Genomic DNA, 27847 nt, shown 5'->3' with positions numbered 1-27847 from the left:
TTTCTCAAATACTTGTAAAATAAACCAATTCTAAAACTACTCTGTTGTACAACTATATTAACTTACTATTCAACATAAACAGCAGTTGTAGCTGCTGTAAGTATAGTCTGTACCTATGATTCACTAAGCAAATAATTTATACTTTCTCAGGGATGTAATAGGCCTTATATTCTTATGACAAACACTGGAGTCATGCATAATTTGAAAGGATGACACAACTCATCTGGATAAACTCAACTCTGTGCCCTGATAGAAGTCAGAGAACACTCTCAAGCAGCACCTTCGTGTACCTATTATGCACACTTTACATAAGCTAATTCACACAGCTTATCCCAAGCTCCCAATGAGGCTGAACTTGAAAGCAGAACGCCAGGACAAACAAAAACCAACACAACTATACAAAAGGAAATGCTTAAAAAAATTGTGCAACTGAAACCAACTGTAACATTAATGTATAATAACTCAGAAAGTAGCAATACATTTCCATCCTTCAAGCAGAAACTTGCCTTCTAGGTGTGCATCACCTGTTTGAAAAGGTCCTTAGTTACTATTAGATTTTGCAGGCTGCTTACTCAGTGGGTGATTCTTCTGTTCAACTCCTTTTAAAAAAGAAAACTAAAAACTGTGGGTTAATGTCAGTCACCAGCAAAAGTAAAAAGCTGAAAGGCTGGAAAATGAGAGGATCCTCTCAAGTTGTCCATCTTGTTCTTCACAGCTATCTTCCCTTACCTAACAGAAATAAAAAGCCAGCAGAACTTACAACCCCCAGTTCAGATGAGAGCCTTAGCCACAAAGTTACAGTTTTACACCATATTTAAGATCCTCTCCACCCAGATTACCGCATACATTTTTGACCACTGGTCTTCAATGACACTCCACACAAGTGCTTTATTCACTGTATTTATTTCCTTCCCTTATCTACATGTCTCCGTTTCATTCCTATGTGAAAGAAAAAGGTCCAGTAATCTGAATATCTGGTACCTCAGTAAATCCTAGTTTGTTGTTCATAGTTTACAAATGCACAACTACCATCTTTTTCTTAAATGAAAAGATTATGACAAGAGATATGTCACACACAGCTTTTAGAGTAAAAAGCAGTTCACTTGAAATTACAAATGCAGAAGAAAAGTTCTTCTGTGTTAAGGGCTGGAAGGTTCCTCATGATGCACCAGACTCCAGGCCAAGCAGGAGAATGATCACAGAACAGAGGAACAGAAGAGGTCGACTATGGAAAAACCTGTGAGAAAAGAGCTTGTGAAACATCTCACTTACCTGTGTTAGCCATTACTACAAGTTCAGCATAACCTGATAAGAGATACCAACTTCACATTTCAATGTACAGTACAGCTGTGGTAGATACTTTTACACACCCCATGTTTCTGACGGCAGCCTGGACCACACGCATCAGAAACGTTTTCAGGACCAAATTCTTTGGAAAGAAAAACTACATTTGTCATAGCAACTAACCATATTGTACCATCTCCACCACCACCACAGGTCCTTTCTGTCTCCATGTCAGAGCTACACTGAATGAATCTAAAAAGCCCGTGATCAAGTAAACAAAACAGAAAAACCCCAAATAAGTACCTCTGTTAAGCTTGTTCAATATTTGGATATGACATGTGTTAATGTAGTAATAACAGAACAGATGATTAGAAAAAATGAAGAAGGGAGTCAAGCCACTCAAAGACCAAGTCACAGATCCAGCTGATCTACTGAGTTTAATTTCTGATTATTGGAAAATGCTCATTTCCAGACAATCTGAGTCTGAAAACTTTATAAACACAGTACACTTCTATACCATTTGGAGTGGGACTGAGTTTACATCTTGGCAAACTGACTGCTCTCCTGACTACATGCAGCATCCAACTTACCAGCCTCTTCAGGAGGCTCAAAGGCCCCACAGTCACCACTAACACTGCACTCCTACAACCAGCACTCACACAAACTCCAGGCTACCTCAAGTTTGGGACTGGAAGCTCCCAAACCCCAGCACACCCCCTGCATCCACACAGTGAGTTCAAAGATCCTGCTGCTCTACCATCCCCACCACACAGTACAGGGAACACCAAATCCTCCTTCCTTTACTTTGGTAAATTTAAAAGGAGAACTGGCTTCAACAGATGAAGAGAAAGCTGAGGTGCTGAATGAGTTCTTCACCTCATTCTTCACTGGTGGCCAGGATTCTAGTCTTTTTCACGTCCCTAAGCACCCCCATACCTCTATGTGGACACCAATGATGTAAATCCCTCCCCACTGTAAGGATAGAGCAAGTCCGAGAGTGCTTCCTTAGACTGAATTGAATACAAGTCTATGGGGCCAGATGGCGTGCATCCCAGGGTCCTGAAGGAGCTGGCTGAGGTGGTTGCTGAGCCGCTCTCCATCATATTTGAGAAGTTGTGGCTGTCAGGTGAGGTCCCGGATGATTGGAGGAAGGGTCACGTCATTCCCATATACAAGAAGGGGAGCAGGGAGGACCTGGGGAACTACAGGCCGGTGAGTCTCACCTCTGTACCTGGGAAGATTATGGAACAGATCCTCCTGGACAACATGCTCGATCACATAAAGAACGAGCATGTGATCCTAGACAGCCAGCACGGCTTCACGAGGGGAAGGTCATGCTTAACTAATCTTGTGGCCTTCTATGATGGAGTGACGACGTTGGTGGACGAAGGGAAGGCGACCGATATCATTTACCTGGACCTGAGCAAGGCCTTTGACATGGTCCCCCATCACATCCTCATCTCCAAATTGGAGGGAAGTGGATTTGATGGATGGACAACTCGATGGATAAGCAATTGGTTGAAAGGCCGCAGACAGAGGGTGGTGGTCAATGGCTCTATGTCCAGGTGGAGGCCGGTAACGAGCGGTGTACCTCAAGGGTCCGTCTTGGGACCGGTGCTCTTTAACATCTTTATTGATGACATCAATGAGGGAATTGAGTGCACCCTCAGCAAGTTTGCTGACGACACCAAGCTGAGTGGTGCAGTCAATACGGTGGAAGGAAGGGATGCCATTCAGAGGGACCTCGACAGGCTGGAAAGCTGGGCTCGGGTGAACCTAATGAGGTTCAACACGGCAAAGTGCAGGTTTTGCACTTGGGCTGGAAGAACCCCAGGCACCTGTACAGGCTGGGAGGAGTGGTCATTGAGAGCAGCTCAGCTGAGAAGGACCTGTGGGTCCTGATGGACGAAAGACTCAACATGAGCCAGCAGTGCACTCTGGCAGCCCGGAAAGCAAATGGGATCCTGGGCTCCATCAGGAGAGGGGTGGTCAGCAGGGATAGGGAGGTGATTGTCCCTCTCTACTCGGCTCTTGTGAGGCCCATCTGGAGTACTGTGTCCAGGTGTGGAGCCCTCAGTACAAGAAAGACATGGAGATTTTGGAAAGGGTTCAGAGGAGGGCCACAAAGATGATCAGGGGGCTGGAGCACCTCCCCTATGAGGACAGGCTGAGGGAGTTGGGTTTGTTCAGCCTGGAGAAGAGAAGGTTGCGGGGTGACCTCATTGCAGCCTATCAATACCTGAAGGGAACTTACTCCCAGGAGGGGAGTAAACTCTTCAAAAGGGCTGACAATAGCAGGACACGGGGAAATGATTTTAAGTTAAAAGAGGGAAGATTTAGGTCGGATGTTAGGGGGAAGTTCTTCTCTAGGAGAGTGGTTAGGCCCTGGAACAGGCTGCCCAGGGAGGTTGTGGATGCCCCGTCCTTGGAGGTGTTCAAGACCAGGTTGGACGGGGCCCTGGGCAACCTGATCTAGTAAATGTGTATGTTTGGTGGCCCTGCCAGGCAGGGGGGTTGGAACTACATGATCCTTGAGGTCCCTTCCAACCCGGGTCATCCTGTGATTCTGTGAGATTCCTCCTGCGCATGCGCCGGATGGACCCGTCCCTGTCACAGCCGGCGGTGCCGCGCAGGCGCAATGCGCACGCAGGCGCACAGCCCTTAATAGAGGCGGTGACCGCCCGCTTCCCCGCGTGCCGCCGCTCGCTCCGCCTCTTTCCTTCCCGCACCAAGATGGCGGAGTACGACCTGACCACGAAGATCGCGCACTTCTTGGACCGGCACTTGGTCTTCCCACTGCTGGAGTTCCTCTCTGTCAAGGAGGTACGTGCGTGCCCTGAGGGCGAGGGGGCCGGCTCTGGAGCTGTGGAGTGGACTAGCGACACGGAATGGTGTTGGTGCCCGTCCCGGCTGCCTCCGGTGCCTCTATACCTCGTCCCGGCCCTGTGGGTGCGGCCTGGTCCTGCGTGGGGAGGAAGCAGGGCCTCGGTGTTTCGGCCTCCACCGCGGCTGTCAGCGGCGCTGGGCCGTGGGGCCCTCGGTGTGGGCGGCGTTACTTACCGGCCTCACCGCTAAAACGCTGCCGCTGTTGGTTTTCTTTCTGTGCTTAAACCAACTGCAGGACCCATCTTGTCCCGTTCCTCGCTGTTTTTGTGTATGTAAAGCTAGATCCCGGTGTGAGACTTGATTGTGCTAGGGGTGCTTCAAGCTGAACTTGTATCAGTCAGAAATTACCTAAAGTACTTAGTTCGTCTATTTAAAAAGGAAATAAAATGTACAAGGCTGCCCAGCTTTGGATTTGAAGGGTTTGCTATTTTAGGTTCCAGAAATAAGCCAGACAAGCATGCTTGCGTTGGAACAACCTGACCTGCCAAGTTCTTCCATCTAGGACATGGGTTTGGGTTGGTAACAGTCATCTTCAGGGTGTTCTTTTATGTTTTGGCATTTGTGAACTACTTCAGGTTAAGCAGAGCCATTCTTATAGTGTGTTACCTTGAGAACTGTTCAGTTCCAAGTTGAACTAAACTTTCTTAGGTTTTATGTGTGAGATATCATGATGCTGTGAGTTGTAACACAGCGTTTGTACAGATGCATGTTTGAGTTTTCTGGTACATCCTCAGCTGAATCTTAAAGATCTAACGTTCATAAATGCACAGCTCAATTATTACAAGCACCTTTAAGAAGTACCTAACAGACGTAAAGAAAATGAACCAACTACACAAGCTCGATGAAGCTTCCTTAATCTGTAGGCATTATTTTTAGATTATGCTGTGCTACAACTCAAGTTTTATCCTGAGCATCTTTTCTAAGATTAACCTTGAGTATCATGAGTCTATGCTACTCAGAATGCTGTCCTGTGCAGAGTATTCACTGAACTTTCCCTCAGAGTTCTGCTTCCTTAAGTTCTGGGCCAGAACAGGTGTGTCTTCTGGAACAGGCTGCCCAGGGAGGCTGTGGATGCCCCGTCCTTGGAGGTGTTCAAGACCAGGTTGGACAGGGCCCTGGGCAGCCTGATCTAGTAAATGTGTATGTTTGTTGGCCCTGCCAGGCAGGGGGGTTGGAGCTACATGATCCTTGAGGTCCCTTCCAACCCGGGTCATTCTGAGATTCTATGATTTCTGGTTTGTTTGTTTTTAATCTTGGTCAGATTTTTCATTTTGGTTTCTCTCCCTTTTCTGCGTGAGTAAATCATTATTTGCTTTGGCCCACGAAGTAACTAATTTACTTTCATTAGGAATGATCACATACAAGAAGGTGACTTGTCTTCTGACTCTTCTTTTGATGTTCCTGCATTCATTAATAGCAGGAGATTAGCACTGTCTTACTGGGACTAGCAAAACAGAGACATGTATGGTAACCATGCCAGTTGACAGAGCAGTCAGACATCTTGAAAAGCTGTGAGGTTGGCATTTAAAATAACTTAATTCATAAATTGAACTGTAATAATAAAGGTAATTGAATAATATGAACTGGGAAGTGTTTAGCAGTATTCAAATAAGCCTGTTAATGATTTCTGTTTCAGATATACAATGAAAAAGAACTACTTCAAGGAAAGTTGGATCTCCTCAGTGATACCAACATGGTGGATTTTGCTATGGATGTGTACAAAAATCTTTATTCTGATGAAATTCCACATGGTAAGTTGCTTAGTTAATAAAGAAGTGTGTATGTGTAGTAATAGCTGGTAGTACTTCTAATGTGACACTCAGACTTCAGTACTGTTTTCCTTTGGCATTAAGGAAAGAATGCATAATACCAGAATATTACCTACTCCTGGTCTTAATCATGTGTGTCTACAGATAAATGCTGCTTTTCTAGAAGGAGAAAGTCCAAATTAAACCAATGTAGACATATGAAATCTAATGCTTAATGTTCTGTCATAAGGAAAAATATCTTCTGATTATTTTAAAGCATTTAAGAAGAAAATGTCTGTCTTCCTGCATGGAACCCTGGGGAGGAGAAAAATAAGATCACTAACTTTTAGCTTATATTATTCGTGCTCATTTTTCCTTTATTTCTTCATTGTATCTTTATTATGGTGGTTTTTTTATTCTCGTTGCTTTTCTCCGAGTATACACTTTACCCTGTTTACGCATTTTATTTCATCTTATGGAGATGTTTACCTTTTTCTAAACTGCAGTGGATTTACAGCTTGCTTTGTCTACAGCTTAGAAGGAAGAGATTCAGGTGTTTTTGCTTATTTGGGTACAGGTTCCAGCTGTTTTGCCTGTGAGTCTTATTAATTCCATGTTCTTTAAACTAGAGACTCACAGCCCCGTTTGAAATAAACAGAACTGTTAAGATTTACAGATGTTGGATTTAACGTTTAGATCAAATGTTTCATTAGCATTAGCTATCATTTGTAGGTGTACATGCAATGCTGGTTTGGGGCTGATAGTGCCAGTTATGAGGTTATGAGAGGTTTTTGCTTCTCTCATTCATGAACAGCTACAACAATAGCTTCACCTTTCAGTTTTTGTTGGGTACAAACATCAGGCCATTTCAGGGCTGTTAAAAGACCTTACTGTAGCACAAGTACACTGATAGTATACTTAGAGATGTCTTGCCTTCCACAGTCACCTTATGATTATGCAGCCAGGAAATGTCACAGGGGAAGGAAAAACATTTGTTAGTGAGTTAACTGAATGTTTTTGTTTTTTTCATCTGTTTCTCCTTTAAAAATCGAGATTCTTCTGAAGTTGGAGGTAATGTCTCCTTACTGGAATACTTCCTGTCAGGCAAGTCACTCTTAGGTTTAGGTTGGGTCACTATAATGGTGTTATCCACTTTGAACATCCTCTACAAGAGAAATCACGAAAGAAAAGTCAAACAGACTCACCATAATGCTCTGTACCCTGGTGTGTGACCCTCTCCAGTGCCTTCCTGGGTTCTGTTATCTCCTGTGATTTGGTCTTGGGTTGTCTTTCTCAGATCCATACGTTTCTTGACTTGTATTTCCAGTTCTGAGGTGTTATTGTCTATTTTTTTTTAAGCACATGGGCTGAACTTTTAAGTATTGGTTTTATTGCACTTGGAAGTCTTGGGTGGCCACTGTGTTTATTCATAATGTCTCATAAAGGGTTCTGAGTATGCACTTGTGTAACGTTGTTGAATATACTGAAAGTGTGCTTCTAAAACCTGGTTGGTTAGAGGAAAATCTATGTAGTATGTAGCTTAGGTTTGTTACTTTTTTTTTTTCCCCTCAGGTTTATTTGGATCGAGCCAAGTTACCTTAAAAAGGTGCTTCTCCTTTAGTGGAAGCCTGGACATGCCTTAGCTTGAGTCAAGGCTATTTTAGATACCTGGTCTTGGGTGGTTTGATTAGAACTGTACGTGGTATGAAAGAAACCATATGGTAGAGACTTCTTGTTAAGCTAATGAGTTCTTGGGTACTTCTGGTTTTGTGACTTCCTTGAAAGGACAAGCTAGATAGGCTTTCTTGCAATTCCTATTTAAATGTACCGTCAGCACCATGTGATTACAGATTAGTTTCTGCAAAAGCTGAATCTTTATGTGGGATGTTTATTTTATTGTTATTTCTTGTAGCTTTGCGTGAGAAGAGAACAACTGTTGTTGCGCAGCTGAAACAGCTTCAAGCTGAAACCGAACCTATTGTCAAGATGTTTGAGGATCCAGAGACAACAAGGCAAATGCAGTCTACTAGGTACGTTTTAATCTATTTTTCTCATGAGGGCTTGATGGCATCTCTTAGGTGTTGATGGTAGGGGTGCTGTCTGTGTAGCAACTGCAAGGAAAAAGGTGTTTTTACTTCAGTTGGTGTGAGTAGTGTTTGTGATGAGGTGGTTGAAGTTGCTATATGCAGTTTACTCTCCTTATTGCTTTTACCTGTTGTACAAAAATCATCTCCTCAACTAATGTTCAGCAGAATCAAGTATGGACAAGTGCCAGGTATTATTCAGTATGGCCTGGGTTTTTTGGAGGTGAAATACAGTTTGAAAACACTCAAATTCCTCTTTCATAGTAGATCAAATATCCTCTTTTATCTGCCTTCCTCAAAAAAGCTGTAGATTGCTGTCTTTCCCATTTTGAGAGGCTTAATATATGAACATACTTCTGGTATTGTAGTCTATGTTTCTTTCAAGCATAATTGTCCATTCTCTCCATTCCCTGCCTTGGACAGGCCAACTTGATGTGAGATTGTGCTAGGAATGTCCAATTTCTTAATTGCTTCTGAGAATAGTAAAAGTAGAATGAGTGTCTAAGCACTTCCTCTAAGGACTATGGTTTTTATGGTTGAAGTTTAATTAATCCCAGTGGGAAAAGATTCAGTAGTTGAGAAAATAACTGCATGACTTTAACAGAAAGTTGGGTGGTATTTGCATAGTGGAAGTTACTGCTGGCTGTCTTGATGTTAGAGCCATTGTTTTACTGTTGTGTGTCTAACCCTTGTGTGTAAACCTCATCAGATCCTTCACTGAGTTTGCTACATTAAGGTTTGAATGGCATACCACATTGATGGAGCATCTAAGACTCAGCTTGAATTTGATAGTGAAGCCAGTGCTTAGATCTGTTGTCAGTGAGCTGAGTGCATCTCTTGGCATGAAACATTGTATTGATTCTTTAATTTTCTTAGAAAAAAACATGAAATACACAGCCTGAGATTTTCCTGAGAAGTCTTCCCAAAGAAAATGGTTAGCTGAAGTGAGTGTGAAACTTTACTGCAGATTACCATCCTTTTTCTTCTATTCCCATCCTCACCCAAATTGCTGTGAAGTCTAGTCTCCCCTTTTGGCCCATGCAGGTGAACAGTGCACGTTTTCTCTACTCAGCGTGTTGTTTCCAGGATCTTAATCTGATTTAATCTTCATCAATGCAGAAGTGGTAAGATGCAATGCATTGGGTCTCAGCGCACACATGAAACAGGATTTCATTTAAAAATAATGAAGTTGGTGAGCTTTCCGCTGCTTCAGGATAAAGCTTCTATTTTTCTTCTCTGATACAGTCAGAAAGTACTTAAGCTTCTGCTGACAAAAGCATTGTCAGGATAAGTAAACTCTACCTGATCTCTGTGGATATGCATGTCAGAATAGTTTCTGCTACTCAGGATTATGAGCTTTCTGATGAAAGTTCTGGTCCAGATCATTGGCTGTAGTGGGTTTGATTGGACTGTAAGGTGTCTGTCTGAAGAACACTATTTAATTCTGTACAGATAAGTGTCAACTTCAGAGTCCTTGGTTTCTGTGAATTTCTATTGGTGACTTATATTAAAAGATGAGACACAAAGCTCTGAGTTTGAATCAGAACAATTCCCAGACCTTAGTGTCCCAAACAGCAATGGCAAAAATTGATGTGTAAAAAAGGCTTTAGAATGTGGGATGTTCTGTATATATATATGTTGTGTAGCTGTTGGAGAAAGACATGAGAGCTTTACAAGTGTTAGAGAAATAGTCAATATCCCTCATCCTTGCAGAATCTTCCATTGGAAGACACTGGTGTTCTTTCATTGCTTGTGCAAGCCATGCTGAGGACTGCGATTCTTAGCTTACAAGAAAGGAATTAGTTTTATGAAATATGATGTAACTGTGTTTATCGGATGCCAGTTGTGTGACTGTTCAGAAGAACTAGGCTTGAGTCTGTGTGTCTGTCCTGCACCATTGAAATAAGAGCTCTCGGAAGAAATAAAGTAAGAGGGTACCTACAGGTATGGGGAAACTGAAAGAGAAAATGCAACATTCTTTCAGTACTTTGATTATATGAACCACCTTTACCAATACAAAAGACAGTTAAATATATTGCCAGCTAGGAACTATGTGTATGAATTCAGCTTGTTGCCAGGTAATTGCAGTACATCACCAGATGAAAAGCTTGCATGCTAAAGTTTCACTCTAGGAGCTGATCAGGAACCTTTGGAAATACTAGATGAAAAAGCTATTAATAAAATGAACTGCTTAACGATATCACAGGTGTCTAAAATCCAGTGGTTGTTAATAAAAAACTGGTTATAGGGAAACCTGTTGTTGTATACAGGAGGCTTGAACTTTCATCATAATAACAGTGGTTGTTTTTATTATGTATGCTAAATAAAAAGAGGTTCAGAAATGTGGTTGTACGTAGATGTTTATATTTGTGCATTTGGTAAGTTCTAAATAATTTTGTCCTGCAGATGATTGACTGTGCTACAGGTTTGTTTACTTGTTTCCCAGTGTTAACAGTGGCAGAAGAATTCCTTTCTAACTGTTTGGCTTGCTTCTTTTCCCCCCTTGTCTCTTATTAAACTCCTAACTGCTTGGCTACATTATTTGCTATGGGATTAGAACAGGGGTGAGAAGAGCTCTAAATCAGAATTGAATTTTCATACTGAAAGTTGAGAATGCTGTCAAATTGAAAGTAATCTACTTTTCCTTCATCCTAGTTGATTTTGCTGGTAGTGCTCATTTTAAACTGTGTTAATTTTAACACACAATGAAACTTCCATAATGCTAGGAAAAGTTGCTTCGTTACTATTGCAGTTACATTTGTCCAGTCTCTAGAGAAGTATCGTTCTAAATTAACAGTAAGTAATTCTAAAGGTTGAAGGCTGGTGTGTGTGCGTGGTGGCAATCAGTTTGTTTTGTGAAAACATCCATTTTTATCTTTCTGTTTTAGGGATGGTCGGATGCTGTTTGACTACTTAGCTGAGAAACATGGTGTAAGTGTTCTAATTGCTATATCTGTTGGAACTCAGTCCTAAACATCTCCACTCTACTTCCCCCACAGCCAACAAATGAATAGCTATACACTGGTGATATGGCCTGTCTTGTTTGATTGTAGCTTGTAGAATACTTCAGTAATAGAAATTCTGCCTATCTGAATGTCTTTGAGTGTGTACATTTGTAACTAGAATGTGCCTTATTTGGTAAAGTGGAGTTTCAAGTGCTTTTCCCCCAGCAGGATCACTAATTCAGTGATAGTGGGTTAAAGTAGTTTTGCTTAGTACCTCCTGTTTACAACAACTTCCAAAGATAGTAAGGGTTACTATAAAAGGTTTTCTAGAGCTACTATTAAAAGGGGCTTGTAGAAACATTTCTTTTTTCCTAGTGAGGAAAACATTTTATTTCTTTCTTTTCAGTTTAGACAGGAGTACCTAGATACACTCTACAGGTATGCGAAATTCCAGTATGAATGTGGCAATTACTCTGGAGCTGCAGAATACCTGTACTTCTTCAGGGTTCTGGTAAGTCCTGGGTGTGTTGTCTGAATTGTTTACTCTGAGAGTGGTGAGGCATTGGTACTGTTTGCCCTGAGAATGGGGGGATGCTCCATCCTTGGAAGCATTAAAAGCCAGTTTGGATGGAGCCCTGGGCAGCCTGATCTGGTGGGTGGTAACTTTGCTAATGGCAGCAGAGTTGGGATTGGGTGGGCTTTAAGGTTGCTTTGTACCCATGCCATTCTGTGATTTAATGAAAATTATCCTAAACTTTGTGAAATGTTGCTATAGTAAGTAGCAAAAACTTTTTAAAATTGAATGTAATTCATAAAGTAACTTTGAAATTAGGTCTTAATGAAAATGGAGTTGAGAGTGACAGTGAATTGAGTTATTCATCTAAATGTTGACAATAAGGCTGAGTTGTTCTGTGTGTTTTTTGTTGTGTGTGTTTCATGGGCTGAGGGAGGAAGTAGGTTAGTTACTGAAGATTTGTGGGCAGATATCCTTAATTCTTAGTGCTTTGTTTCTAGGTTTAGCATTATTCTCTTATGTCAAATAATTAATTTTGAAACGAGTACTGTTTTTGTGATGCTAATAGTTTTAATGTATCTTTTTTTACTAACTATGAAAAGGCTTTTTTTTTCTAAATTTTGTGATGACAACCTATGAAGGAACTATTGTAACTGGTCTGTGAATAGAATTTGACACTGAATGACCCAGCATAACCCAGTCCTGTATAATCTAACACAGCTTCACCTCAGAACTACCCTTCTAGGAAACAGACTTGTTACTGAAAAGTTAGAGTTGGTCTGGGCATTTCTGTAAGTATGTTTGTTGCAGCATTAGCAGAAAGAGCTTAAGAGTGTTAGTTCTTATGATCTGATTACTTGCTGTCACAAGTTCTTTGGGAACCAGCTTTCTAAGGGGTTTGTTCCAGTGGTTCAGAAGTGTTTTTTCATGATATGAAAAACCTGGAACTGTGTCATCTGATGCTCTGCCATTTAATTATTAATTTTTGAACTGCAGCAGCAAGGAGCTTTGTCTTTCAGGATTTTCTAGTTTCTACTCTAGAAGTTTTCTGTTGTTTTTATTTATGTATGTAAATTGCTGTAAGAAATACATCTAAGAGAATCATGAGGTTTTGATATTCTTAAAGAAAAATATTTTTGGTAATATTTTTCTCATAAGTTTATATTAAAAAGAAAGTGTATAACTCTGCTGTTGTTAAAATAGGTCCCAGCAACAGACAGAAATGCTCTGAGTTCACTGTGGGGGAAGCTGGCATCTGAAATTCTCATGCAGAATTGGGATGCAGCCATGGAAGATCTCACAAGATTGAAGGAGACAATAGATAATAATGTAAGTACAATCTTGGTCATGTTAGTGAGGTGAGAGGTTAGAGTTTATTAGTTTTCAAATTTTGTTATGAATTACTTGGAATCTCGTTAAGAGCTGTTTGCCATGCTTCATTAGAGACAGTTGTGCATTCCTTGAGTGATGGTGAGAAAGCAAAAGGATGCTGAAAAGGAGAAGGTGAAGGAATATGAGAGCTTTCTTTTTAAATCACTTGTTTTTCTTTTATCACTTCAGGAAAAAAGAGAGCTTTCAAGGTATTTCCAGTAAACCAAACCTGCCTCAAGGATGTATATGAGAGTATTCGAGAGCATGGTGTCCTTGAAAGAAACTGCTACTTAAATTTCAGGGAGTTAAGCTGTTCCTTTAATGCAAGGAAGTAGATTTATGCATCTAAACTATACTCTACCTTAAGGAAAACAATATTTTTAGTAAAAGAAATGCAGGGAAACTTTTTTACTGGAAACAGACTTCAGTTGGTTTAACTTTCTTACCATGTGGCTGTGAGAGTTTAGGTGGGCACCATGAACATGAAGTGAAAGAATGGGACTGCAGTACTAATTTAAAGCAGGTGACATGACTAAGAACTTATCTTCCTATCTGCTTGTTGGGCTTCACTGACCACATATGAAATAACTTGGTATTTTATTCTTCAAAACCAGAATCTTGATAGGAGCTTTGATATATTTTTTTTTTCCTCCTCCCCAGAATTGTTCTTTATCTTGTGTGGCAGATAAGTAATGTTAATGAGTGTTTGGAAATTTTTCTAACCTTTATGAATCTATATGGCTGTAATAGACTCTGAAATTTGATGTGGTTATTAAACTCCCATGGCTTTTTGGGTAGAATTGTAGTAGCTAGCTGTCATGGTCCCATGAGTGATTATTAGTTATATCCATTAATTCATAACATATAGCTGTTAAATTTGGAGCAAGTCCAGCAACGTGTAGAGCTGAATCCTTATTTGTGCTGTATCAGTTGGTTTAAATGAAGGTTACGTTCCTATTCTGTGGTGCTTCATCACTGGGAAAAGTCTGTGGCAAGCATTCTTGTGATGCTTTAGAAAAGAGGATAAACTAGAAAGGTAGAAGAGACCTAGAAACAGTTCAGGATCAAAAAAGAAAGTAGTAACTTTACATTACTAAGGTGATGTTTTAAGAGTTGAAATCTTAGTACCTCTGTTTAAACCACTGTTGTATTTTGTTTTTTCAGTCAGTCAGCTCTCCACTGCAGTCTCTTCAGCAAAGAACATGGCTCATCCACTGGTCTTTATTTGTGTTCTTTAATCATCCTAAAGGGAGAGACAATATCATTGATCTCTTTCTCTATCAACCACAGTAAGTTGTGCTGTACTGTTATTGCTGGGGCTTTTTGAGACACTAAAGAAAGATGAATGTGCAATCTTATCCAACATTTGGAGTCCACAGCCTGAAGCTGTCTCAGAAGTTGTAATGATGCTTTTTGTTTTCCAAGCCCATTTTTTTGGGGGGTGAAGGGGAGGAAGCGGGGGGTGTATAATTTGCTCTTTTTCAGGGAGCCTGGTAGTAGAACAGTAAGATCTGGCTCTATTTTTTTTTTTGTTTTTTCCTGGTGTTCTGGGAAAGGAATAATTATTTGTGCTAGATAACAGATTCCTGCTGTGCCTTTTCAGGTGGTAGGGAAAGATGATGCCACTTAGACTAATGTAGTTAAGATGCTTTTGAAAATAATTATCAGTAGTATGAGGGCTGTTCTTCTGCAGTGCTAACCGCCCTTTCTTTACTACCCAGTACACTGATGTCTTGTCTCTCTTCCCCTGCCCCCTGCAAAGGATCACCAATGTTAACAAATGTAAATCATTCTTTTATTTGACTAAATGCACACTGCTAGCATATAGCATAAAAAATTTGAGCTGTCTATCACAAATGAGATTTTGATGGAAAACTGTATCTGAACTTTGTGATTTTTCTTTAGGTATCTCAATGCAATTCAGACAATGTGCCCTCATATCCTCCGATATCTCACTACTGCGGTCATAACAAACAAGGATGTTCGGAAGCGGAGACAAGTGCTGAAGGATCTAGTCAAGGTTATTCAGCAGGTAAGAACTGAAAGCTCTAGTAGTTCCTGTTCCTTTTCACTGAAACTGTATAACTTTCTTCTAATGTGCTTGTTCTGGAACTGCTCACACATTCAGTGCTGTTTTCTTTTTCCTCTTATTGACATCATTCATTGAGAAGTAGAATGTGCACTATTAAGTTTTACTTTCTCTCTCCCTTGTGAGACTAAGTGCAGAGAATTCAGCGAGATGCTCAAAATGGTTTTGAATCGTAGTCTAGATTTTTGTTTTTTTCAGCCATCACAACAAGGAATTGCTTTATACAAAAGATACTGCTTGCATTTCAGAACTGATCTGTGTATACTGATTTTATGTTCAAATTTGCATACCCTTCTTAGATGCTTCTGTTCTTGCAGATATGAGTGGTCGTAGAATCTTAGTGGAGAGTAACAAAAGGAGCAAGCTGCTTAGTAGGGATCAATGGGTTTATTGCAAAGACTTCATTCTGAAATCAGCATGCAACTTGTGTATAAGCAGTTAACCTTTAAACACTAATAATACTATACTAGTTTATATGTTTAATGACGTGATATATATGTGATATGAACCATACAGAGTAGATGACTAATATCAAACTCTGTAATGTTAAATTTTATAGATCTGCAAGTTATTCACACAGGGTAACTTGTTGGGAGGGGGCAAAATGAAGCACTGAATAAAGTGGTTTGTCCAGTGTTATATGGCAGGCTGATACGAAGAGTCAAGTCAGTTCATTCTCTAAACACTAAGACATGAAGATTCTGCAAGTGTTGAGCTGATAGGCAGGCAGTTGGTTATTCATCTCTATTAAACTGAAAACACTATCCAAGCTCATTCACATAATGAGCATTATTTATTTGATGGAGTACAGTGGTGTGTGAAACTAAATCTTGAACCTAAATAATGAGTTTATAAATACAGTTCTGGTAAGGAAAAGTATTTTTGACCTAACAACTGAAAAAGCCTTCTTAGTAACTTCTTGAATCTGCTGGTCTTTTTATAAATGCTAAAGCTGATGGTAATAGATTGAGTTTAGCTGTCATATATGTATGTTAGAGACATGCCAGGAGGTGCTGTAGTTGGATCTTACTACATACACATCTGTGAGTGTTTCTGCCTTATGATTAAGTTGAGTGACTTGTGTAATATCAAAATGGAGTGCTTTGTATCAGGGGAGTAGCACTGTATGTATAAGCTTTGCCTTGTTTGCCAAATGAAGAAGTCAAATGATAACTTAGTTTCAAGTACCAAGTATTTGGACTCGTTTTTGAAATTGGAATTTAGAAAGAATATCTGTTCTTACTGTATGCTAAAAAACAAAAAATGAAGTGCTTGTTAGACAATGGCTGAGAGTCATGGACACTTTCTTAATCTGAAGGTTGCAGTCCTAGGAGTGAAAGTGCATTTGTGGTTATTTAGTGAGACTTTAAACAAAAATAAGATTATGTGGCTCTTAAAGGAGAAATATGTAGACACTTTTTCCAGTATCTAACTGATTAAACTATGTATGTAATATTCAAGTGAACTTGTTGCAGTGATTCCTGATGCTGTGTTTTTTCTTTTGACAGGAGTCCTACACGTACAGGGACCCTATCACAGAATTTGTGGAATGCCTGTATGTTAATTTTGATTTTGATGGTGCACAGAAGAAGCTGAGGGAGTGTGAAACAGTAAGCACTAGAATTCTATTTTATTCTTATTTTTACAGATCTCTATAAAACTCTTGAGAGCCAGCTAACTTACTTGAACTCAAATTCCATTGCCAGTTTTTTTGTTAGCCCTAAAATTATATTTAGTCAGCTCCTTGAACAAAAAGTGAAGAAGTGATTGTGCTTCTGGCTGAGCTTCAGCTTCTCAGTTAGTGTTAGTTTGAAGAAAAGGGTGGCTTTGCCTTCTGTTCTGAGAAGTTTTGCACTCTGGGATGGTGACATTGAAAAACATTGTGAAATCAGGATAGGTAAGTGTATGTTCTTGTAAAATGAGTTTAGTTAAAGATGAGCAGTGCTTGGGCTGACTAGTGTAAAAGTTAATGCTTCTCACAGCTGCAAACCATTGCCAATTCTTAATCTCAGTTTTGACTCTTTTCACTGATACTGGTTACCTTATAAGATAAGGTTAGTAATTCTGTTTACTGTTAAGGGCTGATGGTCCTTTAATCTGAACTTAACGTGAACAGCTAATGAAGCTGGCTTGGACTGATAAGACAGAATGAGAAAAGACTCTTAAAGTAAGAGGAGAGTAGTTTGGTTTTATGCATTACTGTGGGGGGTGTCTTCAGTGTAGGTTTGAGAGACCATGTTCTTTTGGAGTATAGCATCAGTTATCAGGTTAGTATATAATGTTAATTTAGCAATCTGCAGATCCATGAGAAGTCATTTTAAATGCAAGCTTTTTATCCATCATGGATTATAATGAGAACAGTTTCTAGTAGATTGTGTATTCCATCAATAAGTAAGATGAGTGACGAAAAAAGCCTCTTTCCATGTTTGCTGTCATTGTTCCTCTTCTCATTATACTTGCAGGTACTTGTGAATGATTTCTTCTTAGTTGCATGCCTTGAGGACTTCATTGAGAATGCTCGTCTCTTTATATTTGAGACTTTCTGTCGCATCCATCAGTGCATCAGCATTGGGTAAGATAACTTATATGACTGCACAGAAAAATCAATTGCAAGTGAGACTGAGAAACTGCATAAACTTTTGTAGTAAAAATGTTCAATCATCAGATATAATGATTTTTTTCTTTAACTTAAGTCCTAATTAGGTTGTTGGCTATCTAGATTTATAGCTCTAAAGTGATGCGTTTTAATTACAGCAGTTGTATTTTAAAGCCGTGTAGTTTTAATGAAATTTAACACAGCTTGTCTTTATCCTTCTCCCCTCCCTATCCAACAAAGTGTTCATTTCTGCACACATTGATACAGAATGATAATATTAAGTAAATTGTTGTGAATATGGTAACTGTTTAGTTAAACATAGGTGTGTCAACCAATTATGTCTTAACTGTATGTGTCTTGAAAGTGATTGGAGTTTTATTGCTTTTTTTTAATCTTGTTTCCTGTGCACTACTGGGATGATCCAGCTATAAGGCAATGATATTAGCAAAGATGTCTGCTACTTACTTGAATTAATATTCTAAAAGGAGGCTTTTCAGTGGAATGGGTTCCAGTACATTTGTTGTAGAAGCTAAGAAGTCTTTCCTTGAACACCCCCAGGGTTGGTGACTCCACTACCTCCCTGGGCAGTCCATTCCAGTGCCTGACCACCCTTTCTAAGAAGTAATACTTCCTAATGTCCAGCCTGAATCTCCCCTGCCATAGCTTGAAACCATTCCCTCTGGTCCTAAGGCTACGTAGGGTAATGCTATCTTCTGCGAATGATTCTTTGTACTGTGAAGGTGCAAGTTCTTAATGAAGTTAGATGTTTACAAAGAAAAGCTTAAACTAAGGGCTAAATTTCATTCTTAAAAGTTTATTAGACATCAGACCATGGAAGGGATGAGTAGAGAGCCTAGAAGATGCATTTGAATGCATTGCAGTTGTCTCTGTAGAAAGAAATCAGATGATTAATCATATAAAAGCTTGCTATTTTTGCTTCAAGTTATATGATATGTTATCCATAAAGCATTTATTGCTTTATGGCTCATAGAGTTTTGTACCACAAATGACAAAATATTTTAGTTTGTTCTCATTGTATGGTTTGGAAATAGAGGTAGTGGAATGTTTATTCCATAATTGCAATGATGTGTTCTGAGGAAAGTGATAAACTGAGTTAGGTGTGGACATTGCTGACATAGTATTTCTAGTGATTCCATGTGGAATCAATCACTAAGATGATTGAACACTAAACACTGTGACCTAATGAAAACAAGGGTGGACTCAGGCCTTAAACTTCCGCAGGAGTTGTAACAGTTACTTGATTTGGGCTTCAGTGGGATGTATAAGTATTTCTTGGTATATTCTAGGCTTGGTTTAAAGGAATTGGCCTGTCAAAATGCTTTTATTAAAGTGTGGCTGAGCAGAGTTCTTGTATTTCTCTCCATGAGCAATTTCAACTGCTATTCCTGAAGCTGAAAACTAATTGGTTGTATCACAGTGCCATGATGAGGAATTACTTAATTATTCAGGAAAAAAAAACAAAACCATAGAAATGAGTAGAAATCTGTTGTTCTTTATATTAAATATAAAATAGGTGGCTTATTTGATTTTCTTACTACATCTGTTAGGCAGTTGATATTTTTTTCCAGAGGGCATAGTTTCCTTATCAGTTGTAATTGTAAATTTATCAGTGCTAAATCATTCTGTAATTAGTTTGCTGTTTAAAATACCATGTTTAGCTGTGGGTAATGGATTAAATTATTTCAAAATGTGGTTTGATTAGTTTGATATGCCTGTATTTAATTGAAGATGCCTTATTTCTCTGCTGAATCTTTTCAGTGCACTGAACACAACAGGTCTATTTATATGTGGGACTGTGTGTAAGTTCAGTAACCTTTCTGTTTATGCAGATGAAAACTTTAATAGTTCTTCCAGCATGAACCAGATAAGTGAGACTCCGTATGAGACAAAGGGGTGGAAATAATCTGGAGAGCATTTTTTTTACACAACCTGTAGCATGATATGGTAGCCAGGAGTACTGAATACATGCATATTTAATAGTGCACTGTAGAAGAATGTTGTTTGTAATATAGGTAGAATAAGTCTTCATTGTGCTTAGTTTGGAAGGATTGAAAATGCTTTCTGGCTGTGTTACTTTGCCAGATCAGTATCTCCTCAGCACTGTGCATCCAGGTGTTTTAAGTTGGTGGTAGCTGCTTCAGTCTGGCCTGTCAGAGGACTCTAAGCTGGAGCCTAATTGTTGCAAATACTGAAATTGGGTCATCTTCAGCCTGAAAGGTTTGATAAAGTCTTAAGGTTTTCTAATGCTGATAATAATACTTAATTTCACCGAAATGGCTGTTCTGTTACTGATTATTTTATAATAAAAGTCTTGAGGCAATTTAAATTTTGAAGTTCAGATAAGATTTCTTATATCTCTTTGCCCTCTGTCTCTTCCGTTATGTAACTTTGAAGATTCCAAGTGCATGTTGGAGGAAGAAAATACCTGTACAGAAATTGTACAGAGGTGTGCTATATGCTTGTCTATATAATTTTTTTTTTTAACATACAAGCTCAGTTTTTTCAGAGATAGGCTTGTTGTGTAAAATACAGACATGGATAAGGCAATTCATAGCTCTTGATGGTCTCTTCAAGACTAGTAGTATGTGAGTGGAGAGGATATATATTCCTTCTGAGAAGACATCTTGAGAGTTGAAGAACTTCCTAGGGCTGTGCTTATTTTAGCAAATAGTGGGTGTAAGATGATTAGGTCTACAGAGAAAAATGTGTTGCTCAGGAATGTGCTGGCATCCATGTTCCATGTGTTCTGTTTCAAGTGAAATAAAATTTGAGTAAACTAGGCTTAAACCCATCATAGTAGTTAAAGCGCACTTTATCCTTTGGGTGCATCTTAACTTTCTTAGAAGAATCTAGTTTTCAGTCCGGTTTTGATCACAGTTGTCACTGCAGTCTCCCACAAGTGGGAACTAGGAATGGTTGGTTTAGTTTCTTGTACAAAGTTACATGCTAATGAAGACTACTTGGTTAATAAAACTTATCTTCATTGGCTCTTGAGAAAGGTACAATTCTTCTAGAAGATATGAAGCAAGAAATAATTTCTGTTCTGGAATAACTCTTCCTTCTATGCCTATGCTGCATCTACACCCAGTCCAGCACAGAGGAACTGTAAATAAAAGAAAAAAGCAAAATTTGGGTGCTGTGGTTTAGAAGTGACCACTGGAAGTCACTTGATTCAAGTCTGTGCACTCAAATACAACTCAGAGCAGGAGCCATCTCCTGTTATGCTACACAAGTCCTTGCCTAGTTGATTCTTAATTATCTCCAAAGTTGGAGTGTCCATAGCTAAATCACAAAGGTAGGTAACTCAGTCCATGAAGTAGTGGCGAAGGCCGCTTAATGTGGTCATCTGGAGGAGTTATTAGTAGTGGAGGGGCTATTATTAGGATTCTAATAAAATACCTCTAACAGAAATGAGAATTCCCCTGGCTTTGCACTCTTCTCATATTCTTTCAATTTAGAGTCAAATGCTTAATATCACAAATTCAAAGACTTTAAAAAGAAGAAAAAAGTAGCTTCTTCCTGCTGAAATTTCAATGTCACTTGCTGCTTAAATACTTAAATAATTCCACACAAATTTTACATTTGTGATGTCATCTGTTTTCTTGCTTTGTCTACCATAATTCTAAGTTTTGAGTGTACTACAGATTATTCTGTCTGAAAATTCAGACAGAATCGTAGCAACTGTTTTTGGATTTTACTTTCCTTTTCTTCATGAACTTTCCTTTTCTTCATGAAATTCCAGGTACCTTATTGTGTATTTGTTATTTTACTGACTGAGGTCAGTATTAAAGTTACTTTGATTTTTCTCCTTGCCTCAATTCATATTCATCTGTGACAGTAATGAAATTGGAAGAAAGTTGAGAGATAAGGGCATGTAAAAGGAGAGACCATATAAAGAAAACTCAGTAGGTAGTCTAGCTACATGGACTGACTAATAATTGATAGAGCAGTAATTAGGATAAAATGAAAATTGCTTTTGGGTTCAGAAAAATGTTTAAGCAAGATCTTGTAAACCAGTGAGAAATTGACCTCTTGTGCAACTCCAGCGTTACTAGCTGGGTTTGGGTGATCTCTGATGCCCTTACCTCATGTTTGTCAACGCAGTCTAGAAGCTGATGGAAGAATAAGCATTACAAATAAACTCTAGGAGCCAAATGCCAGCAGGAAGCTGAAGGAGTTGGCTGCAAAGCCACAGAAAACACCTTCAGAGGGAATTATTTCTGGATAAGAGTGCATCTTTCATTAAGAATTTTCCTTTCTCTGTTCTCCTCGTCTCCTAGTCATCTTTGAAATGGCAGGATGCTGGAGTGTATCTACATTGAATGCATGATGAATGTGTTGAATCTTCTGTACCAGGCTGGGTGTTTTTGTGGCACTTGTTTCTGGAACTTCAGAGTGAGGTTCATTGGTAGTTGTATAACAGTCTAACAGTGTTACTGGACTACTTACTCTTATAATGTGACTGACTGCCATCTGGGTTTAAAGAAGAGTAAAAGGAATTCAGTTTCTCCCTTATAGTAAGAAAATGCTGTTTTATGTTGTGGTGAGAATACATAACAGAAATCTTTCCAAGGAATTTTCATGTAGGCAAGATTTAATAGGAATATATGAAGATACAAGTGTAAGATAAGATATGCAATAAGTGTGTACTTCAAGAAATGAATTTCTTATTCATAATATCCCAAGCACTGACAGGATTTTTCCTCTTTAAGGAGGTGAAAAATACAAGGGGGGGGGAATAAGGGTTGTATGTAAGCTTTAAAATTATTTCAACGGGAGGAAAGTAGGCTTCCCGATGACATGAAAATATTGAAGACAAGCCTTGTGCTGTGCTAGGTTTTGTGTATTGGTTTAATGCATATTCTACAGGCTGAGTATATTTATCAATGTGAGGGGTCATATTTCATCTTTTGATAAGCCTGTTATCTCCCAGTATGTTGGCAGATAAACTAAATATGACTCCTGAGGAAGCAGAAAGATGGATTGTCAATCTAATCCGAAATGCACGATTAGATGCGAAGCTGGATTCAAAGCTGGTAAGACTTCATGCATGGATCCAAGTGATTCTTATGTGGAAGTAATGCCTTTGTTTTCCTTTGCCTACAAATTCTACTGAGCTTTGATATTGTTTTTTCTCTGTGTGAGAGAAAACTTTTTGTAGAAGTTCTGAAAGCTGAGCATTAAAATAAAGGCTTGTATACTTTGAGTGACTGTTAAATTTCCTTTATCTTTATTGTGTTTTAGGGCCATGTAGTTATGGGCAACAATGCAGTGTCACCTTATCAGCAAGTGATTGAGAAGACCAAAAGCCTGTCTTTTCGTAGTCAAATGTTGGCTATGAACATTGAGAAGAAATTGAATCAGAGTGGTAGATCAGAGGTTAGTATTAGTTGTATTTTTTTTTTAATTTTATTTTTTCTTCTTGAATGTGAATTATGTTTAAGTATAATTCTAACCTATTCCTTTGTTTCTCAGACATACTTAATTCTAGCTCTGGTGCCAGGGTTAAACTGACAAATACGTATTTCTTACAGTGGTTCTTGTTTTCTTCTCGTTCCTTCTTACTACAAAACAGAAAAAAGAATGAATGCCTAATTATTTGTTTCAGTCATTTGATTGTGCTTTCTTTAAATGGTCCATCTCACCATCCAAAAACACCTTTTGAGGAGGTGATGTATATGAAAATAGCTAATACCTTCTCTGAGTGAATTGAACTATTCTGAATATGGAACACAGGGTTAGATTGCCCTCTCTATCACACATTGCTGCTCTTTGATAATAGCGGGATTTGTGTCACTGTTCCTCCTGCAGTGTCACTGGTGATAGAAGTATTTGTGGGTAAGTACTACTAGAAGGAAAATTAACAGTGTTGAAGACTTGGGACTAGAAAATATGCTGGTCAGTCACCAGTGAAATAGGGAAGTTGGCAAGTTGATTCTATTAGATGGAAGTTCTGTGAAACTTCATAGAAGAGATGAATATCATGTATTTTTGACTGTTGTTTATTTTATTTGTTTTTAGGCACCTAACTGGGCTACTCAAGACTCCGGATTCTATTGACATAATTCTTTTGCGGGAAAGTTACCAATTTTCATTTGACTAAAAAGCACATGATAAGTATGTACCTTTGAAAAGGCAATTGTTTCATCTTAAAATTATTTGAATAAAATTGGCTACTTTTAACTACCTGTGTTATCTCTTAATTTGTGTGGATTGGTATTTATATTGTACTGGGGCTTGTTAGTATAATAGTATTCTGGAGCATTTTACATCACAGTATGCAGGACTTTAAACGTCGCTTACATTTGTACTTGCCTTGTATCAAGGGATGTTACTGCTTTTAGAGCCACTTGTGTTTATAAGCAGGGAATTTTACACACAGCTATTCTCTTCTGCGAAAGTTGCATTTTTAGGTAAATGACAAGTGTGTAGTACGAAACGGTGCATCCCTAATAGCCAGATCAGAATCTTTATTCTGTGCTTCCACATATTCGTTTGTCACAGAAGAAGCTTGTTAGTACGTCATGCATTTCTAATATACATCTCTTGGAAAAATCTAGCATAACCCATATATAAAATAGTCTGGGTGGGCATTGTGCTTCAGAATTACAGATTGTCTTCTTGCCTGGTTTAGGAGACTTTTTCTGGAGTGGGACTTTCAGCAGAAAAGCCTTTTTAAAGGTGTGGATAATGAGCTTGGTAGGTTGAAGACTTATTTTTGACAAAGTATCAGTCAAATACTGTGAGAGATATATAATAGAGCAGGAATATAGTGAAAAGTATTCAAGCAGAATGCACAACTGATTTAAAAGCCTGAAGTTTCTAGGTTGGGACACTTTTCTTTTTTTAAACTACTTATCCTATCAGTGATGTCTTTCTGCTTGCTTGGAGTTCTGTTTCTTAATGCTGCTTCTATGAAAGGATTGCCTACTACAGCCTTTCTTGTGCAAAAAGATTCTTATTCAAGGTTGTAATTCAGGATTAGGGAAGCAGCCTAGAGGAATTGGCTGATGGGAATAGTCTCAAGTTTGGCAAAGCAAAGTGTGAAGTCCTGTATCTGGGATGGAACAACCGTAGTATAAGACAAATATTGATCTTGTACAAGTCCAGTGGGGGTTACTGCCAAAACAGTGAGGAGATGCAAGGAAAAAATTCTACAGTAATGGTGGTGAGGCACTGGAAAGGGTTTTCCAGGGAAGTGGTTGCTGGATGCCCTGTCACTAGAGACATTTAGGCTGGACCAGCCTTTGAGCAACCTGATCTCTAGAGATGTCTCTGTTCATTGCAGGGGAGTTAAACCAGGTGACCTTTAAAGGTCCTCTACAACTCAAGAGATTCAGTCATTCTATAATCTTGCTTTAATAAACATTGCTTATTGTCCTTATGCCTCTCATCTTATGACTGTCAAAACAATTCTGCTGGAAATTAGCAGTTAATGGTGAATTGTTGCTGCTCTGTACATGCTAATTCAGAAAGGTGTTCTACTGTACAAGGATTCACTTTGATTACGTATAGGATTAATTCCCAGGATGAGAATTCAGGGGTCAGAATCAGAGCTGAAGGTAGCAGTTGGTATTGTAGTTTCCTAGGGCTGAGTGTGTTCTTCATTTATACTGAGCTTCTTACTGCTTCTCAAGTTTTCTCTTGAGAGTGATGAAACTGCAAAGTGTAAATTTGTTCTAAATTATTACAGTGCCAAACTACTAGCTGTAGAACAATCCAGAATCGTGTAAGAGCCATGTTCTGTTTGCTAATGCTGTCACAGTACTGTTGTGTAATAATTAAAGAATCTTAAATGAGATAAAATTGGAATGCTTGTTTTGTAAACTGAGGGGAAATGACCCAGGTGCAGCTTTACTTTTGGCAGTAGGAGTATAGTCATTGAATTTTAAAATCATTTTGTTATGTTACAGCTTTCAGTTCTGTTTTTTCTGACCTCTTGTTGTGTATGTATACAAGAAGGTGTGTGCAGGCTGTAGCACTGCTTTATTTCTTGAAGTATGAGCCTTCATGAGATCCACTGCTTGCTGCAGTGAGTTTCAGTAACACATTGAACTCAGGAGGTCCTCACAAAGTAGATTTATTACTGAAACAAGCAAAACTGGGAAGCAAAATGTGTTCTCAGCCAAAGGATGAAGCTGTGTTGCAAGAGGCTGGCAGTAGATGAAACTTGTTTTAAGCATGACAATTGCAAATTCCATCATAACTTTCTTTCCATTGACTAAGCTTTAGAAACATTAGTAGTGATGTTTTACAAGCATCCAAGAATAGTTGCTCTCATCCTTAAATTACATGGGGATAAAATCAATGTTGTGCATCTTTTGGCTGTTTCACAAAACTTTTTGTAGCAACTGACTGAAGGAGTCCTTGAAAGTGGGAGAGAGGAAGGACTTTTAAGACTTATTTTGGAAAGAGTGTTAAAAAAGGGGGGGGAGGAGGGGGGTGGAAGAAGAGGGGAGAGGGAGGAAGGTTGAGGATGGAGAAGTTTCTTACTTCCAAGCCTGCAAATATGTTTTGAACAAAGCTGGTTTTCTTTTTTCAGTAAACTTGAGTGTTTACAGTGTTATGTTGCCATGTTCTCTGTTAGCAGAAAAGATAACTTTAAAGATTTTGCATTTTCCTGTGATTTTCCTTTTTTCCTTCTGATAATAAGTTGTTTGTAATTGTTTACATTTATGACAGTTCCACAATGTGTTCCGATGGCAGATGAATGCAGAAATAACCCCTACAGTGTCCATTCAAGAATTATTAAACAAGTATGGTTCTACCTCAAATAAGAGACTCCTTGTAGCATGTGGGAGTGTAAGAATGCTATGAGGAACTCCCAGTGTACAAGTTATGTTCTTTCCCTGTCCACTAATTATCCAACTGATAATTAGTATGTTAACTTCAACATCCAAGAAGAAAGCAAAATCAGATGGCTGTGAGCTGCATCAGCAGCTTGGAAAGGCAGGTGTGTAGAAACATCGTGAGACTGTAGTTTTCCTGTGAACCGGAAAGGCAATTCTTGGAATAGACAAATAGAGGGAGTTGGAAAGTGTGGTTGGCACATTGTTGCTGGAAATCTGACTACGCTTGCCTTGTGCCTTCTGTGGATGCCTTGGTGTGCTATCTTTGTAAGTAAACAGGGCAGCAATGAAGAAATACTTGCCTCCTCATAGCAATTTAATGCAGCCAGTGGGTATCTTTATTGCACATTGCTCAATACAGAGAATAAATTCTGATAAACGTGTAGGGAAGCCCACATGCATCTCCTGCAGATGCATTTGTGAATCCTGTATCCTAAGAATGGATGGCACTTGGCAACAGGAGCACAGTTAGGAAGCGTTCATGACCATATCTTAGCAGCAAACTAACAGGCTATAAAAATAACTTTTTTTTTTTTTTGCTTGTGTAATGCAATCCTGAGTGAATAAACTATACTTTTAAATGAAAAAGCTTCTCTGTTTTAGGAATGAGTGGTACTTTACAAGAAGCAGAAGTGTCACTGAATTATAGCTGTCCAAAGATGTATTAAGTTACTGAAGTAGAGGTTGGTTATGATACCTTAGCAGCCTGAGCTAGACATTAAGCTTCACCTCAGCACCTTTCTTGGTTCTACTCCACAAGCACAATTTTGGTTTTAGGATGCTTGTTTCTTGCTCTTCGTCCCCAGTGCTTTGGAGGCATTTTAAATTCAAATGATACACAATCCCTTTTTCCCCCTGTAAAAGAGTAGGTTTCGTGGTGGCAGTGGTACTAGAAACAGCATGTCCATACATCTACACTGTGCTAATGGTGTGGACTAAAGTTCTGTAGCCTCTGTGTTCCTAGGCATCCTTTATGAGAGTTTGTGTTCTTTAGTCTTTGGACACATTTGATTTTTAGTAGCAGGTAAAATCATGATGTGATATAAGCATGTTCTGTAACTCAAGGAGCATGAAAATATCAGTTAGGTTTTGATGTTGGAGCTTGTTTTCTTGGACATAATTAAGTACCAGCTGTGGACATACTAAGGTAGCTATGAGGAGAAATTTTGGTGCTAACAATGTGAAGGTTTAAGCTTATTTCACTAGGTTGAGGTTTTGATACAGTGAACATCCAGTGTCCACAGGAGACTTTGGCATAAGAAAACACCTGGGTGCTAGTGAGAACTTACACATGCGGCTGTATGTGTGTGAAGAGGAGCTAGCCCTGGGAGCACAGGTCAGGGCAGTTCAGCTGTGTGACTGAAAGGGGTGGAGCCTGTGAGAGATCAAGCTCTTGTGATGATCAAGTTAATAATGATAGATCCAAGAGAAACCTAATTTAGGTAGCTGTGTTATTTCAA

The 27847-nt window shown here is 39.0% G+C and overlaps 1 protein-coding gene across 2 annotated transcripts; it reads left to right on the top strand.

Annotated features, from left to right (window-relative positions):
* Positions 1-3976: 3976 nt before the first annotated feature.
* EIF3E (eukaryotic translation initiation factor 3 subunit E) lies at positions 3977-23724 on the top strand. Of its 2 annotated transcripts, XM_015856125.2 has the most exons (14): positions 3977-4107; positions 5807-5921; positions 6972-7022; positions 7831-7948; positions 10891-10933; positions 11354-11458; positions 12665-12790; positions 13997-14121; positions 14738-14864; positions 16430-16531; positions 17384-17493; positions 22472-22574; positions 22783-22917; positions 23560-23724. In XM_015856125.2, the coding sequence occupies exons 1-14, from the start codon at positions 4018-4020 to the stop codon at positions 23596-23598; spliced, it is 1389 nt and encodes a 462-aa protein (XP_015711611.1). In that variant the 5' UTR covers positions 3977-4017; the 3' UTR covers positions 23599-23724. The 2 variants fall into 2 exon arrangements, with proteins under 2 accessions (XP_015711611.1, XP_015711612.1); XM_015856126.2 differs by lacking the exon at positions 6972-7022 and having other exon boundaries at positions 23560-23721.
* The last annotated feature ends 4123 nt before the right edge of the window (positions 23725-27847 follow it).

Source organism: Coturnix japonica, chromosome 2 (genome assembly GCF_001577835.2).
Source record: "Coturnix japonica isolate 7356 chromosome 2, Coturnix japonica 2.1, whole genome shotgun sequence".
NCBI classification, from domain to species: Eukaryota; Metazoa; Chordata; class Aves; order Galliformes; family Phasianidae; genus Coturnix; species Coturnix japonica.
The sequence above is the reverse complement of the archived record's forward strand: the minus strand, read 5'-3'. Positions and strand labels throughout refer to the sequence as shown.